The sequence below is a fragment of the Hemiscyllium ocellatum genome, chromosome 6 (genome assembly GCF_020745735.1).
Source record: "Hemiscyllium ocellatum isolate sHemOce1 chromosome 6, sHemOce1.pat.X.cur, whole genome shotgun sequence".
Classification (NCBI taxonomy): Eukaryota; Metazoa; Chordata; class Chondrichthyes; order Orectolobiformes; family Hemiscylliidae; genus Hemiscyllium; species Hemiscyllium ocellatum.
Genome location: NC_083406.1, coordinates 2,591,232 through 2,607,904, shown reverse-complemented (window position 1 = coordinate 2,607,904; position 16,673 = coordinate 2,591,232). Strand labels below are relative to the sequence as shown.

Here is a 16,673-nt window from a genome sequence, read left to right as displayed (position 1 = left end):
CATCCATCACATTTAACTTCTGATAGTCCATTCCATTGATTGCAACAGAAATAATTCTTGTTCTGTAGTCAGCAGCTTTATGTGATTAGATTAGATTAGATTACAGTGTGGAAACAGGCCCTTCAGCCCAAACCGACCCGCCAAAGCACAACCCACCCATACCCTTACATTTACCCCTTAAATAACACTACGGGCAATTTAGCATGGCCAATTCACCTGACCTGCATAGCTTTGGACTGTGGGAGGAAACCGGAGCACCCAGAGGAAACCCACGCAGACACGGGGAGAATGTGCAAACTCCACACAGTCAGTCGCCTGAGTCGGGAATTGAACCCAGGTCTCTGGCGCTGTGAGGCAGCAGTGCTGACCACTGTGCCACCGTGCTGAACATCTGCACCTTTGTTTCAATGAGAAATTCCCTGGTGTGACAAGCTTTTCCCAGGCTAACTCACTGTGATAGTGACAGCAGAACACTCTTCTTGAACTTATTAAATTTGTGATACTTCCTGATGCAGGTAAAGTGGGCTACTCTTGTGCTGTGCCCCAGTGTCTGTGGTGGGTGATAAGCTGAAGGATGAGACCTTTTATTTGCGAATGGAGAAGGATAGATTGTAACAGAATGATTTAAATGAGATGGCGTAGATTTCCGTTGCAGTAGCCGTCTCTATTCATTCTTTTATCCCCATGACCTCTTGTATGACCTGTTCACCGCAGCTCAGGTTAGCTGGAACTCCTCGAGTAAAACGAAGATATATTCAAACCACCAGAAGAGGGAGCTATGTCCTTTATTAACAGATTCACAGATGTACAGTGGAAACAGACCCTTCGGTCCAACTCATCCATGCTGACCAAATATCCTAACCTAATCTAGTCCTGTTTGCCAGCATCTGGCCCATATCCCTCCAAACCCTTCCTATTCATATACCCATCCAGGTGCCTTTTAAATGTAATTGTACCAGCCTCCACCACTTCCTCTGGCAGCTCATTCCTTACCCCATACCACCCTCTGTGTGAAAAGGTTGCCCCTTTGGTCCTTTTTATATCTTTCCCCTCTCACCCTAAACCTTTGCCCTCTAGTTTTGTACTACCCCACCCCAGGGAAAATACTTTGCCTATTTACCCTATCCATGCCTCTCATGATTTTATAAACCTCTGTAAGGTCACCCCTCAGCCTCCGACGCTCCAGTGAAAACAGCCCCAGCCTGTTCAGCCTCTCCCTGTAGCTCAAATCCTCCAATCCTGGCAACATCCTTGTAAATCTTTTCTGAAACATTTCAAGTTTCTCAACATTCTACCGACAGGAAGGAGACCAGAATTGCACGCAATATTCCAACAGTGGCCTAACCAATGTCCTGCAAAGCCGCTACATGACCTCCCAACTCCTGTACTCAGTACTCGGACCAATAAAGGAAAGCATACCAAACACCTTCTTCACTATCCTATCTACCTGTCACTCCATTTTCAAGGAGCTATGAACCTGCACTCCAAGGTCTCTTTGTTCAGTAACACTCCCCAGGACCTTACCATGAAGTGTATAAGTCCTGCTAAGATTTGCTTTCCCAAAATGCAGCACCTCGCATTTATCTGCATTAAACTCCATCTGCCACACCTCAGCCCATCGGCCCATCTGGTCCAGATCCTGTTGTAATCTGAGGTAACCCTCTTTGCTGTCCACTACACCTCCAATTTTGGTGTCATCTGCAAACTTACTAATGATATCTCTTATATCATTTATAAATAATAAAAAGTAGTGGACCCAGCACCGATCCTTGTGACCCTCCACTAGTCACAGGCCTCCAGTCTGAAAACAACCTTTTGGAAAGAGCAACAGGAATGCAGAGTCCTGAGCTAATAGTAAGGTTCTTGGTAGTGCAGATGAGCAGACAGATCGCAGTGTCCATGTACATAGATCCCTGAAAGTTGCCACCCAGATTGATAGGGTTGTTACAAAGGCATACAAGGACAGAACGCCCCTGGTGCTCACCTCCCACCCTACCAAACCTTCGCATAAACCAAATCATCCGCCGACATTTCTGCCATGTCCAAAAAGACCCCACCATCAGGGATATATTTCCCTCCCCACCCCTTTCCACCTTCCGCAAAGACCGTTCCCTCCGTGACTACCTGGTCAGGTCCATGCCCCCCTACGACCCACCCTCCCATCCTGGCACTTTCCCCTGCCACTGCAGGAACTGTAAAACCTGTGCCCACACCTCCTCCCTCACCTCTATCCAAGGCCCTAAAGGAGCCTTCCACATCCATCAAAGTTTTTCCTGCACATCCACTAATATCATTTATTGTATCCGTTGCTCTCGATGTGGTCTCCTCTACATTGGGGAGACTGGGCGCGTCAGAGCAGAGCGCTTTAGGGAACATCTCCGAGACACCCGCACCAATCAACCACACCACCCCGTGGCCCAACATTTCAACTCCCCCTCCCACTCTGCCGAGGACATGGAGGTCCTGGGCCTCCTTCACTGCTGCTCTCTCACCACCAGACGCCTGGAGGAAGAACGTCTCATCTTCCCCCTTGGAACACTTCAACCCCAGGGCATCAATGTGGTCTTCAACAGCTTCCTCATTTCCCCTTCCCCCACCTCATCCTAGTTTCAAACTTCCAGCTCATCACTGTCCCCATGACTTGTCCGACCTGCCTATCTTCTTTTCCACCTATCCACTCCACCCTCTCCTCCCTGACCTATCACCTTCATCTCCTCCCCCACTTACCCATTGTACTCTATGCTACTCTCTCCCCACCCCACCCTCCCCTAGCTTATCTCTCCACGCTTCCAGCTCACTGCCTTTATTCCTGATGAAGGGCTTTTGCCCAAAACGTCGATTTCGCTGCTCGTTGGATGCTGCCTGACCTGCTGTGCTCTTCCAGCACCACTGATCCAGAATCTGGTTTCCAGCATCTGCAGGCATTGGTTTTACCTATACAGTGTGTTAGCTTTTATCAGTAGAGGAATTGAGTTTCAGAACCATCAGGTCGTACTGCAGCTGTACAAAACTCTGGTGTGGCCATACTTGGAGTATAGCGTACAGTTCTGGTCACCGCATTATAGGAAGGATGTGAAAGCTTTGGAAAGTGTTCAGAGGAGACTTACTGGGATGTTGCCTGGTCTGGAGGAAAGGCTGAGGGACTTGGGGCTGTTTTCCTGAGAGAGAAGGTTGAGAGGTGACTTAACTGAGACCTATAAGATAATCAGAGGGTTAGATAGGGTGGACAGTGAGAGCCTTTTTCCATGGATGGTGATGGCTAGCATGAGGAGATATAGCTTTAAGTTGAGAGGTGATAGATATAGGACAGATGTCAGAGGTAGGTTCTTTAGTCAGACAGTAGCTGGGGTGTGGAACACAGTGCCTGCAACAGGAGTAGATTTGTCACCTTTAGGGGCATTTAAGTGGTCACTGGATAAATATATGGATGAGAATGGGATAGTATAGGATAGATGGTTTCAGATTGGTTCCACAAGTGGGCGCAACATCGACGGTTGAAGGGTCTGTACTGCGCTGTAACTATGTTGTATGTTTTATGTAACTCTCCTCCATCATCCTCTATCTTGACTCCACACCCACAGCAACATAACTCTTTACTGCCCTCTGAAATTACCTTGCAAACCATTCAGTTGTATTAATTGTGACAAAGAAATGAAACCAGAGAGATCACCCAAAGTTAATCTAGGCATCAGAAAAGACCACAGCCCTGTCCTCCTCACTAACATCTGTGGGCTCGTGCCAACATTGGGAGAGCTGTCCCACAGACTAGTCAAGCAACAGCCTGATACAGGCATACTCACGGAATCATAGCTTATAGACAATGTCCCAGACCCTACCGTCACCATTCCTGAATATGTCCTTTCCCACCAGCAGAGGGGGTGGCACAGTGGGATACAGTCAGGAGGGAGTTAATCTGGGAGTCTCCATCATTGACTCTGGGCCCAATGAAGTCTCATGGGTAAGGAGCCCTCCTGCTGATTACCATGTACCGCCCTCCCTCAGCTGATGAATCGGTACTGTCCCATACTCCTCCTACAACACGGAAGGAGGAAGCACTGAGGATGGCAAGGGCACAAGGTGTACTCAGGGTAGGGGATCTTGCTGTCCATCACCAGGAGTGGTTTGGGAGCAGTACCACTGATCGAGCTGGACAGGTCCTAAAGGATATTGCTGCTAGACTGGGTCTGCGGCAGGTGGTGAGGGATAAACATACTTTACCTCATCCTTACCAATCTGCCAGCTGTAAATGCATCTCTCCAGGACAGTATTGGGAAGAGTGACCATTGCACTGTCCTTTTGGAGACAAAGTCCTGCGTTCACATTGAGAATACCCTCCATCGTGTTGTGTGGCACTATGACTCTGCCAAATGGGACAGACTTCAAACTGATCTAGCAGCTCAAGGTCTGGTATCCATGAGGTGCTGTAGACTCCAGCACAATCTATAATCTCATGGCCCGGCATATCCCCCACTCAACCATTACCATCAAGCCAGGGGATCAACCCTGGTTCAATGGAGAGTGCTGGAGGGCATGGCAGGGGAGCACCTGGCATACCTGAGGATGAGGGGTCACCCTGGGGAAGCTACCAGACAGGACTACTTACACATCAAATAGGATAAGCAGTAAGTGATAGACAGAGCTGAGCAATTCCACAGCTAAAAAAAATCATAGCGAAGCTCAGCAGCCCTGCCATATCTAGTTGTGAATATTGATGGATAATTAAACAACTTGCTGAAGAAGGAGACTCCACAAATATCTCCATCCTCAATGATGGAAGAGCCCAGCACCTCAGGGCAAAAGATAAAACTGCAGCAATCTTCAGTCAGAAGTGCGGAGTAAATGATCCATCTCGGCGTCTTCCAGTGGTCGCCAGCACAGAGTGGGAGTACTGAAGATTTCCAGAGACAACCACAAAACGCTGCAGGCCAACTTAGAGTACACTGCCTCACCCTGCCCTCTCGCCAGGTCTGGGAACAGGAGCATGCTCTCATCGGTCAGGAGGCATCAATTTCCTTTCTTTGTCAAATTAACTCATCCACCATATCAAAGCTGCTACCTCTCAGTTAAAGATCAGAAAATAGTTACAGTACAGCAGACTTAATTGGCTAAAAGGCTTTATTCTGCTTTTTTATCACACCATGTTATGCTCTAAGAAGATTGACACCATCCAGGTCAAAGCAGCCCCCACTTGATTGGCGCCATATCTACAAACATTCACTCTCTCCTCAGTGACGCTTAGTGGCAGCAGTGTCTACTATCTATAACACACACTGCAGCAACTCACCAAGGCTCCTCAGACAGCACCTTCCAAACCCACCACCACTTCGACCTCGAAGGATAAGGGCAGCAAGTACATAAGAACACCAACCCTTGCAAACTCCCTCTGAGACACTCCCCATCCTGAGTTGGAAACATATCGCCATTCCTTCAGTATCACTGGGTCAATACCCTGGAAGTCCCTCCCTAAGGAATATTGTGGGTCAACCTATGGGACATGAGCTGCCGTTGTTCAAGAAGACAGCACCTTTTCAAGGCACAACTAGGGACAGGCAATAAGTGCTGGCCCAGTCAGTGGTGCCCACATCCCATCGGTCAGTGAAAAAAGTCTGTTAAGTATCAGATGCATAGTGTTTTCTCACTGGGAGGCCCTCATGAGATCTCTCACCATATTTAATCAAAGACACTTCATTATTCACCTCCCTTGCCCTGAAATGGCTAACCCCAAAAAAGTGAAATCACATGACCTTTCTGTTAGTAAATGTAATAAACTGTGATAGCTTACATTTCTATAGAGAATAGCACCCTTTCTTGATGGTTATGAAATATTAGGTGTCAGCCCATTATACTCAATTAATCTTGTTATGTTACATTTACAGTGCCGCCTACAAGTTAATTACTTGAGAACAGTTGCCACATTTAATGTAGAATAGATTTTGACATTTTTGTGGCTTGTGGTAAATGTTGTGAAACTGGGTGGGAAACTGACTGGTTCTGCTTGGGATGATCCCAAAATCCACCCAGAGATAGTCACCTGAGGGTCAGCCAAATCATCATCATCCTCATCCGCACTCCATCACAGACTCTATCCTTCTCTCAGGGTCAGTCTGTTGGTGGCGGAACAGACCCATACAAGCAAGACAGGAAGCTGGAAGAACACAGCAAGCCAGATGGAGAGGTCTTGCTTGTCACAGGCTCTGTCACACTTGGGGTAGTAGGTGCCCAAGGGAAATGGACGGTGAGATTCTTTCCCCGCCTTTCATTTCTGCCCAACAGCAAGTCTCAAGGTGCTCAGCACCTTCCTGGATGCTCCTCCCCCACCCTGAACGGTCTTGGCCCAGTGATTCCCAGGTTCCAGTGGGAATGCTGCACTTTCCCATTGGAGCCTTGAGGTATCCCTGAGGCACTTCCTCTGTCCACCTGGGGCTGGTCTGCTGTTTCAGAGCTGGGAATGCAGCACCTGCTGGGGGAGCCTCACATCAGTCATAGGAAGAATGTCCCCAGCCCATCACAGCTGATCAAGGGGGTGGGGGGTGGGGAAGGTCAGTGCCTCAATGCTGGCAATGTTGCCCTGGTTGAGGGTGTCCCAGTGGATTCACATGATCTTGTGCAGGCAACATTGTTGGGAATGCTCCAGCACCTAGCAGTGTCTGCAGTAGACAGTCCATTTTATTTGTAAAGCAGCAGTCCCCTTGCCCCCATCCCAGCCCAGTCTTTAGATCACCCCCAGTAATTGTATAACAGCCCACAGTTTGACCTTCATTAGCACGGAACCAGTAAACTGTGAGCATCAGCTGGCTTTCCTCAATTGGCTGCATGGATATGAGTCAGATTGACTCCATTTGAGATTAAATATACCGTTCTTAGAAAACAATTTTCAGCTGAATCAAATGAGCGTTAACAATGTTCTTTTTAAACTGTGGGGGTAATTGCTCAGTTAAGTACCACTGGTCAGACCTTGCAAACCCAAACAACTGAATGAACCACACACAGTAACCTTCAGCCAATGCCTGCTAAATCTCAACTGGGGTTGTCCCACCAAAATGAGAGTCCCAATTTAAGTCTGTAAGTATTTCATTCAAACATTCAGCCACGATTGAATGGCGGAGTGGACTCGATGGGTCGAATGGCCTTACTTCCACTCCTATGTCTTACGGTCTTATTCCTAGAGTTCACCACCTACTGAGTGCTCTCTTTCTACCATCGTTGGGATTAGGGGTCAGATGTTGGTGAGTCCATCTTGCTTTTGTCTGCTATTATGTTGGTATTGTTGAGCTGATCATGTCACAAAAGTTAACCAGATTCTTTGTTAATGGCATTCTTCTCACAACCTAAAAAGCAATTAATTATTTGTGGTTTCTACTTGCTTTGAATAACAAAACAAAAGATCTCAAACAATATTAGTGCTTATCAAGGCCCAATTATACCCACCCATAAAATTGAATAAAATACTGATCTATGGGGATAATAAACATGTGTCTTTCAGTTAAATAACACAAAGAACTGCAGATGCTGGAAATCTGAAACAAAAATACAAATTTCTGGAAAAATGTAGCTGCACTTCACAGCTTCAGTTCTGAGGAAGGGTTAACTCCTACCAGTCAGGGTCACACCACATACACCAACCACCCGGTAGGGGGAAACAAACACCGAAAACAAATCAATGAAAAATAATAATGTCAGCCATCCCTTAACATTAACTTAGAGATTAAAGATAAGCACTCGATCCATCCTGGACATCATCTTACACAATTATTCCCAGAAAGGACACTCCATCAAGTCCTTTTGAAAGAAGAACAACTCGAACAGCTCTGTCCCCTACACCTGTTCAGCTGCTCAACCTAGACAATGTGTCCACAAAATTTTTCTTTCTCTGGCAAGTCGACCAAAGGTATGGATCCATTATGACTGACACGAAGCACCACTGGATAGTTTAAAGAATACTGGATCCTGAGCGCTCTCTCAATCTTCTCTTGGTACCACCATAGGACTTCCTTTTCTGACCACTGCCACCAAGAAGTCTTGAAGAAACATGACCCTAGAGCCACCACATACCAATGCCCTTGAATCCCTCCCCTGGGCTCAAGAGGCTTCCGTGACCCTTTGCTTGAGTTTATAACGATGAAACCTTACCAGGACAGGGTGTGGCACTAATCTGCACCTGGCTTTCATGCTGTGAGCCAGTGGGCTCTCTCAATTGTTATCCTCCCCTCTCAGCCTCCAAACCAAGGAATTCTGGGAATCACTTCTCGAAGAACTCCCCCGGCCGCTCACCTTCTGTCCCCTCTGGTATGCCAACAAAGCACAGGTTCTTTCTTCTGTCTCTGTCTTCAAGATTGTCCACCAGATCCACCAGGCCCAGGCCCTGTGTTCCAGGGCTTCAATCCAGCTCTGGGAGGGCTCTGTCTTCGCCTGTACCCCTGCAACCCAGAACTCGAGCTCATTGGTTCTTTTTCCCAAGTCTTACAGCAATGCAGATACAGGAGCCAGCTTCTCCTCGATTTTTTTTTCCTGGATCTGCCTCCCCAGGACCTTGCGAGATTTGGCCAGCTCCTGATCCAGTGTCTAGTGAGTAAGCAAGCTTGCTGCTTCAGTGGGCTGGGCCGTGGCCCTGCCCCAGGTGAGCTTCCTCCTGCCTTTGGCCTTCTCCAGCTGCAATGACAAAGGTAAGTAGATTTTTTTTTCATGTTTCTAGCTCCTTTACTGTGTTGTTCCTCAGAGTGAGGTGTTTGGGATAGGTCCTGTCTCTGTCAGAGTCAGTGTTGCAGCACAGAGCCCAGCAAACGCGATCCTAACAGGATGCCGCCATCTTGGATTGCCATGGGGATCCTCTTTGGAAAAAAAAGTAACTGGAAGAGTGAGCCATGCTCGGCGCTGTCAACCTGGGCAGGTGTCGGGGTGGGCTGTCCTAGAGGGGGCCGGAAGGTGGGGAGGAGTGGGAAAGAGCCAGATGGTTGGTAGGTAGGGGCAGACCCAGAGCCGGGCGATGGGTAGGCCGTACTCAGTGCTGTCAGTCCGGGCAGGTACTGGGGCAGGCTGTCCTAGAGGGGGCCGGAAGGTGGGAGGGCTGGCTGGTTTGCAGGGTTGCCTGGGGTGGCTGTGATGTATGCACTGTGTTTTATCGTTCAGTTTATCAGACCGTTTTGTATGTGTTTGCGTTTACAGTTTCCTTTTTGATAAGATAAGGTGGGATTTGAGGTTAGTCCTGGGAACGGGTTATACAGTGGGGTTTGGAGTTTGTCCCCTGTAAATCGCTGTATCTTGTAGACTGCTGCTTTGTGTTCATTGTTAACTCTTTGGTTGTATTTTGTACTGTTGCATAAAATTAAAAAAAATGACCAGGACAAAACTATATATCTAAGCAGGAGATTCTGCACCTGGGCCTGGCCAAACTGGCCATAAACAGGTCCAGGCAGCGGGTACGGATGTAAATCAGGAAGACTGGGTGATGGGAAACCGGCCTCTATGCAGTTACTTCAAGTCCAGTGACCCTTCCTCAAACAAACGGTTTGTTTGACATCCATAATAACCATTTAGCTTTCACCAGAGTTGTGTTCGGTTTAAGATACTTTCAAAAGATTTTGAAGGCCACGTGGAATGGTACAAATGGGAAGAGGGTTTACAAATGTGTACTGAAGGATGTTCTTCAAGTGTTTATTGGTGATGTTAAAAATTCTGAAGTGTGTGGGGTGTTTGAGTTATGAGGAGAGATAGGTTGAGACCTTTGTCATTGGAGTGTAGGAGGTTGAGGGGTGACCTTATAGACGTTTATAAAATCAGGGGTATTGATAAGGTCAATAGCAAGGGTCTTTTCCCTTGGGTGGGGTATTTAAAGACTAGGGGGCATGATTTTATGGTGAGATGAGAACTTTTAAAAAGGACATGAGGGGCAACTTATTTACACAGCGTAGTTTGTGTGTGAAACAAACAGTGGTAGGGAGTGATGGATGCAGGGAGGAGACAGTGAGTTCTGCAGATGCTGGAGATCAGAGTTGAGGGTGTGGTGCTGGAAACGCACAGCAGGTCAGGCAGTGGCCGAGGAGCAGGAGAATCGACATTTCAGGCCAGAGCCCTTCATCAGGAAAGGGTGCAGGTACAGTTACAACATTTTAAAAGATATTTGGATAAGTACATGAATAGGAAATGCTTGATGGGATATGGGTCAGGAGCAGGCAGGTGGGACTAGATTAGTTTGAGATTATGTTGGACATGGACTGGTTACACTGGAAGGGTATGTTTCTGTGCTGTTTGACACTCTGACTCTTAGACTATAAGCAGCTTCCACTTGTAGAACAGTCAGTAATCATGGTAATTACCAAAAATAGAGTTGGTGAGGGATTGGAGAGGAGTTGGGATGGTTCTTCTGAGAAGATTTAAATTGAGGTGTTTAAAACAATGGGGAATTTTTTGAGAGCAAACATTTAAGAAAGTGTTTCTACAGGGCAGGAGAGTAGCCAGTTAAATGACACAGACTTAAAATGAGTGGTTTGAGTCCCATAGGACTCTTCTTCAGTTCCGAGGAAGTCATAACAACTTAATGTTAAAGCTGTTTCTCTCTCCACAGATGCTGGCAGACCTGCCGACCTTCTCCAGAATTCCCTGTGTTTGTTTCAGAATTTCAGCATTAATTTTGTTTTTTATTTGACAAAAGTTTAAAATCATTAATAACTTAAAGCACAGGGAACATCTTGACACAACGGATTGTTAAAAGCTGGAGTACACTAGCTGGTGGGAGTCACTCAAAGGAAAGGTTCTGGATGGAGAAGAGATTGTAAGGTTTGGGGATAAGAATATTAAACTGGGAATAATAGAATAGTTCCTGCATAATGATGTTTCCAACAATATTGTTTGAATGGCTGCTGTATGATTCCAGGAATCCATGTGTTGGTACGGCTTGTTTAGTGGATATGAGGCAGCCAGCACCTGTTTCACCAAACACTTCTACGTGCCAATGTTCACCGGTTTCTGGTCACACAGCGACGGTAATGCAGGAGGAAATGCCAAACCTTCCTCGTATTCCCGAAAAGCAAAAAGAATGATTCTCCATTTCGTTATTTGCTGCTTTTGTGTTTGTCTCTCCTATACATACTAACATACATGAACAAAAGAAATTTAACTGATCTAACGATTGAAAGGTTACAAAAGTATGTAATTAAAGTAATATCCTATTGCTGCACACATTCCTTCTTGACTCTATCACCCAGTCACTAGCCCATTACCCATGAGAATACTCCGCACCATGGAATGAGCTGCCGGAGGCCGGTGTAATTACAATGTCTAAAAGGCAAACAGATGGGTATACGATAGGACGGGTTTAGAGGAAATGGGCCAAATGCTGGCAAATGGGTTTAGATTAGTTTGGGATATCTGGTTGGCATGGGCAAGTTGGACTACTGGGTCTGTTTCTGTGCTGTACATCTCAATGACTATGCTTCCATAACGTTACTAAACTGCACTTTTGGAAAAAAATCTTGTCTATTACGAACAAGTATTGGCAAAGTGCCACCATACTCACCGTGATTTTCTATACGTTAGTTTAACAGTTGGAAAACTGTGCAAAGGGGTGCTTATGAACTTGTGATAACTACTCCCAGGGGATGAGCGCCCGCATTCATAAAATTGATGCCATGTTGTTTTGCCTGATATTTTTTACTTTCTTAAAAATACTGAGCAAAGAAAGAACTATCCCATGGTACAGAAGACTGAAGATCAAGCTGTCAGCAGCTTGTTGTTGGTCAGCTCCCTGTAGCTGGTACAAACCTGCTCTGTCTAAAGCCTATGTCAAAGATGGTCCATCACCAAGAGTCAGAGCTGGGCTGATCTGGGAACTGCATCAAATTTAAAGCAACAAATGATGTGGTTTGAATTCAGGACCGAGCTGAAGTAGAAGGATGGATATCAAATTCTCTACCACAAACAGGCCAGCAACTGACCTCTCTTTTAAATTCAAGATTTTTAAACCAGGAATGTAGCTGTGCTTCACAGACACTGTAGCACTTTACCGTAGAGACAGCGATGCTCCTCCTGCTCAATGTCATCATCTTCCTGCCACTCTCCCAGCTCAATGACATCCTCCCCTTTGCTTGCTCCAGTTGTGGAGAGCACAGTACGCTGGGATTATGTGGCACACGCTGCCTGGAGTGGACTGTAAGGGTCTATCAATCCCACCTCTGGGTGGGATTAACACCTGTGGGATGCCCGGACCAACCAACCCAACCACCCCACGGCTTAACACTTTAACTCTCCCTCCCACTCCACCAAAGACATGCAGGTCCTTGGACTCTTCCATCGCCAGAACATAACAACACGACGGTTGGAGGAAGAGCGCCTCATCTTCCGCCTGGGAACCCTCCAACCACAAGGGATGAACTCAGATTTCTCCAGTTTCCTCATTTCCCCTCCCCCCACCTTGTCTCAGTCGATTCCCTTGAACTCAGCACCGCCCTCCTAACCTGCAATCCTCTTCCTGACCTCTCCGCCCCCACCCCACTCCGGCCTATCACCTTCACCTTGACCTCCTTCCACCTATCACATCTCCATCGCCCCTCCCCCAAGTCCCTCCTTCCTACCTTTTATCTTAGCCTGCCTGGCACCCTCTCCTCATTCCTGATGAAGGGCTCTGGCCCGAAACGTCGAATTTCCTGTTCCTTGGATGCTGCCTGACCTGCTGCGCTTTAACCAGCAACACATTTTCAGCTCTATCAATCCCATCCAAGCACTGCAACCTGCTGCAGGAATTTCAGGATCTGATAGTCACCCTCCTAACCTCTGACCTTTATCTGTAGAGAGTGACCAGACAGAGATCAACAGAGTGTTAAAATGACCATTTTTAATTCCCTGTAACAAGGACTCTCGAGTATCTAAAAATGATTTGCTGGAGACCTCAAACAATGGCTCAGAATCAAAAGCCACACCATACCAGGTTACTGTCCTATAACCTGGTGTTGTGTGACTTCTGACTTTGTCCACCCCAGTCCAAAACAAACACCTCCATATAAAGGGTTCCAGAGATAGATAAGGGGATTTGGTCATGAGAAATGAGTATATGCCAGTTAAAAGGTGTACAATTGTCTAAATCAAATTATTACAAATGATTAGGTTTACATCATGCAGAGAACGAGTATGGTTAACCTATCATTAAATAGGTACACTGACCTAATTGTAATATATGAGTAGGATGAAAGCATGTATATACGATCAGGTCTGCTTGCACTGTGGGACGGCTAAGTGGCTCAGTAGCAGGGTCCCAGATTCGATTCCAGCCTCAGGCAGCTGTCTGTGTGGAGTTTGCACATTCTCCCCGTGTCTGTGTGGGTTTCCACCGGGTGCTCCAGTTTCCTCCCACAATCCAAAGGTGTGCAGGTTAAGTGACTTAGTCATGCTAAATTGCCCGTAGTTAGGGGTAAATACAGGGTAGAGGAATGGGTCAAAGTGGGTTACTCTTCAGAGGGTCAGCGTGGACTTGTTGGGTCGAAGGTCCTGTTTCTATAAGGTTGGGAATCTAATCTATATGCCTCACTCCAACCCCATCTGGAGATCCCTCTGTACTGGATATATTAGCTTCTTTGTAAATAAACGCAGCAGAAACCTTCAATTACTCCAGTTATATATATCACTGTGTTGCATTTAGAACTCATCTAATTCTTTGTGTGTCCCTCTATTCCTCATAGACATGTTGTCTCTTGATTACATCATCTGAAGGTACACTGTTGACATTGGCAATACCCATTTCAACTCCACCAGCACCTCTCTTGAGTTTCCACTGTGGATCCTTCTCAGTCTGGTTAGCTGGCATCCAGTACCAAATTAGCAAAAATATTCCTCCAATTAAATGCTGGGAATTCTGAAGTTATGGTTTTGGACTTTGCTCCAAACTCAGTTTCCTGGTGTGTGATTCCATCTCTCAAATCTGGGAACTGTCTGAGATTCAGCGTAACCTTGCTATTGTATTAGAGCTCAGAGTGAGCTCTTGTCATCACCAAGTCAGCCTCTGTAACATTGGTTAACGTTGCCCTGAGATCACTCTCATCTCCTAGAACATCCTAACAGGACTAGACAGGGTAGATGCAGGGAGGATGTTCCTGATGGTGGCTGTGTCCAGAGCTAGGGGTCACTGTCTGAGGATTCAGGGTGGACAATATAGGACAGAATTGAGGGAGACATTTCTTCACCCACAGAGTGATGAGCCTGGGGAATTCATTACCATAGGGAGGAGTTGATTCTAAAACACTGAATGTATTCAGAAAGTGGCTAGATATAGCAGAAGAGGTAAACTGGATCAAAGGTTATGGGGAGAGAGCATCATTAGACTAGTGAACTGGGCATTCAAGCATGATGGTGATGAATGGTGGAGCAGGTTCGAAGGGCTGAATGGCCTCTCCTGCTCCCATCTTCTATGTCACTATCTGTTGCTAAAGCCTCATTGGTGCCCTGGTTACCTCCAGACTTGATCATTCCAGTGCATTCTGGGCTGGCCTCCCTCCCTGGAAACCTCAGGGTAGCCAATACTCTGGTGCCCATGTCTTAACATGCACCACATCCTGTCCCCCCATCCCCACTATCCTCACTGACCTTCATCAGCTCTGGGTCAAGGAATGATTAATTTTAAAATGCTCATCCTTGCTTGCAGATCTCTTCACGGTTTCACCCCTTCCTGCTGTTGGAATCTCCTCCAGCTTGAAAAATCGCAGAGCTATCTATGTTCATCAAATTCTGGCTTTTGGATCATCTCTCGTTGTAGTCACGGCACCATCAATGAGCACCCCTTCAGTGCCAGGGCCCGAATCTCTCATCACCTCTATCTATATTGCTTTTCCCTTTTAAGAAATTCCTTAAAACTGACAGCTTTGACCACGTTTTCAATTATGAAACGTCGATTCTCCTGCTCCTCGGATGCTGCCTGACCTTCTGTGCTTTTCCAGCAACACACTTTTCGACTCTGATCACCAGCATCTGCCGTCCTCACTTTCTCCCATGTTTTCAGTTATTTGGCCTAACGTTGTTCCCATGCAGCCTGATGTCACATTCTATTTTATAATGTCCCTGTGAAGTATCTTTAATGTTTAATACATTTGAAACATGATAGAAATATAGGTTGTTGTTATAGTTTGATCAATAGTAATGGTCCCTGGAGTTCAGGGGTTAAGTTACGAGGAGAAATTAGGCAACTAGGCTGTTTTTTTCTACAATTCAGAAGGTCAGGTGATTTGATCGATCTTTTCAATTAACAGGAAAAGAACAAGATAGATAAAGATAAATTATTCCCACTGATTGGAGATTCTAGCACGAGGGGCATAGTCTGAGAATAAGGGCCTGATTGTTGAAGAGAGACGTTAGGAAGCACTTCCACGCACAAAGGATGGGAGAAGTTTGGAACTTTCTTTCACAAACGGCAGTGGATGATGGACCGATTGTTCATTTTAAATCTGAGATTGACACATTTTTGTTAAGCAAAGATATTAAAGATTAGGGACAATGGCAGGTATAGTTAGACCAAAGGCAGTTAGATCACCCAGATCAGCCATGATCTCCGTGAACGATGGGACAGGCTTGAAGGGCTGTTCCCAATTAACCAAACCTGGTACATTAATAGCCTTTTGTCAGGTATGTCAGAAACAATGGGCAGACCTTTCCCAGATATAGAGCAAGGCAAATGGTGATCCAATGGAAACATATGGCAATAGAAAGAATGCCAATGCTCTGACGAAGGGTTCAATGGTGGGCATCATGCTGGTGAGTGGCAAGGGGCTGGTTAGAACATCTTTACTTCTTATTATTGCCTCCTCTCACCTTACTGACATGCAGTCTGCTGTTCTCCCACATAGAAGAGAGTTATTAGACAGTGACAATTCGCGCTATGAATGTCAGAGGGTGTCCCTGGCCTGCTACTCCAGGTCTCCTCCTGGGACAGCAGTCCTCCAGGTACAGCCCATGGCCAGTGGCCTCACCCATCCTCAGACTTTGGCATTACCAGCCTCACTGTATCATCATGGCACAGCCTGACTCTGTTAGGATACAGCTGACAACTTTGAAACAATACCAACATGACACAGTGATGTTGCTTTGTGTGTCATGACTCCCCAGAGCAGGGTGTAGCTGAGAGCTCTTCACTTGCTCATTTGCTGGCCCACCAAGTCTGTGATGGACAAGGCAGTCTGCACACCTTGACTCTACTGGGGGCCTTTAAACGCCACTTCCCATCCGGCCTGAACCTTGAAGCCAGCAGGAGAAGATCCCAGGCTGGGGAAATTCCAGCAGACGCCCTGCTCTAGTGGTCATCAGGTGGGAAGGGAATGTGTTGCTCTTTCCCTGCCAGGCAGCCACTCAAAGGTGGCCAGGAGTTCTACCTCTACTCCACTGGCTGTGATGCTGCTGTGAGCAGAGCCCAGGGGCTCGTCTTGGGAATAAATGGTGAGGGTGAAGTGGAAGTCCTCGTTATCCCAGAGACACATGGATGGAATGGCTGGTAGTGGGTTTAACCCAAGCCTCAGGCACAGGGGGAGGTTTGAGAAGAAGGGGCCTCTTTTGTAATGGAAATGTGAATTTATCCACATTAAAATGCAAATGCACTTTCAATTCATGAGTAAGAACAGAATAAATAACGAATCTCTCTGTCTCTCTCTCTCTCTGTCTCTCTCTCTCGATGTCTCTGTCTCTGTCTCTCTCTCTCTCTCTCT

The 16,673-nt window shown here is 46.6% G+C and overlaps 1 protein-coding gene across 1 annotated transcript in view; it reads left to right on the top strand.

The window, feature by feature from the left end:
- The window catches only part of LOC132816610 (collagenase 3-like), a 29,658-nt gene extending 13,390 nt beyond the window's left edge, over positions 1 to 16,268 (top strand). Inside the window, exons 10-11 of the mRNA XM_060826425.1 lie at positions 8,333 to 8,617; positions 16,081 to 16,268. Of these exons, the coding sequence (XP_060682408.1) occupies positions 8,333 to 8,617; positions 16,081 to 16,268 (473 nt within the window). The remainder of the gene's footprint in view (positions 1 to 8,332; positions 8,618 to 16,080) is intronic.
- Positions 16,269 to 16,673: the final 405 nt, after the last annotated feature.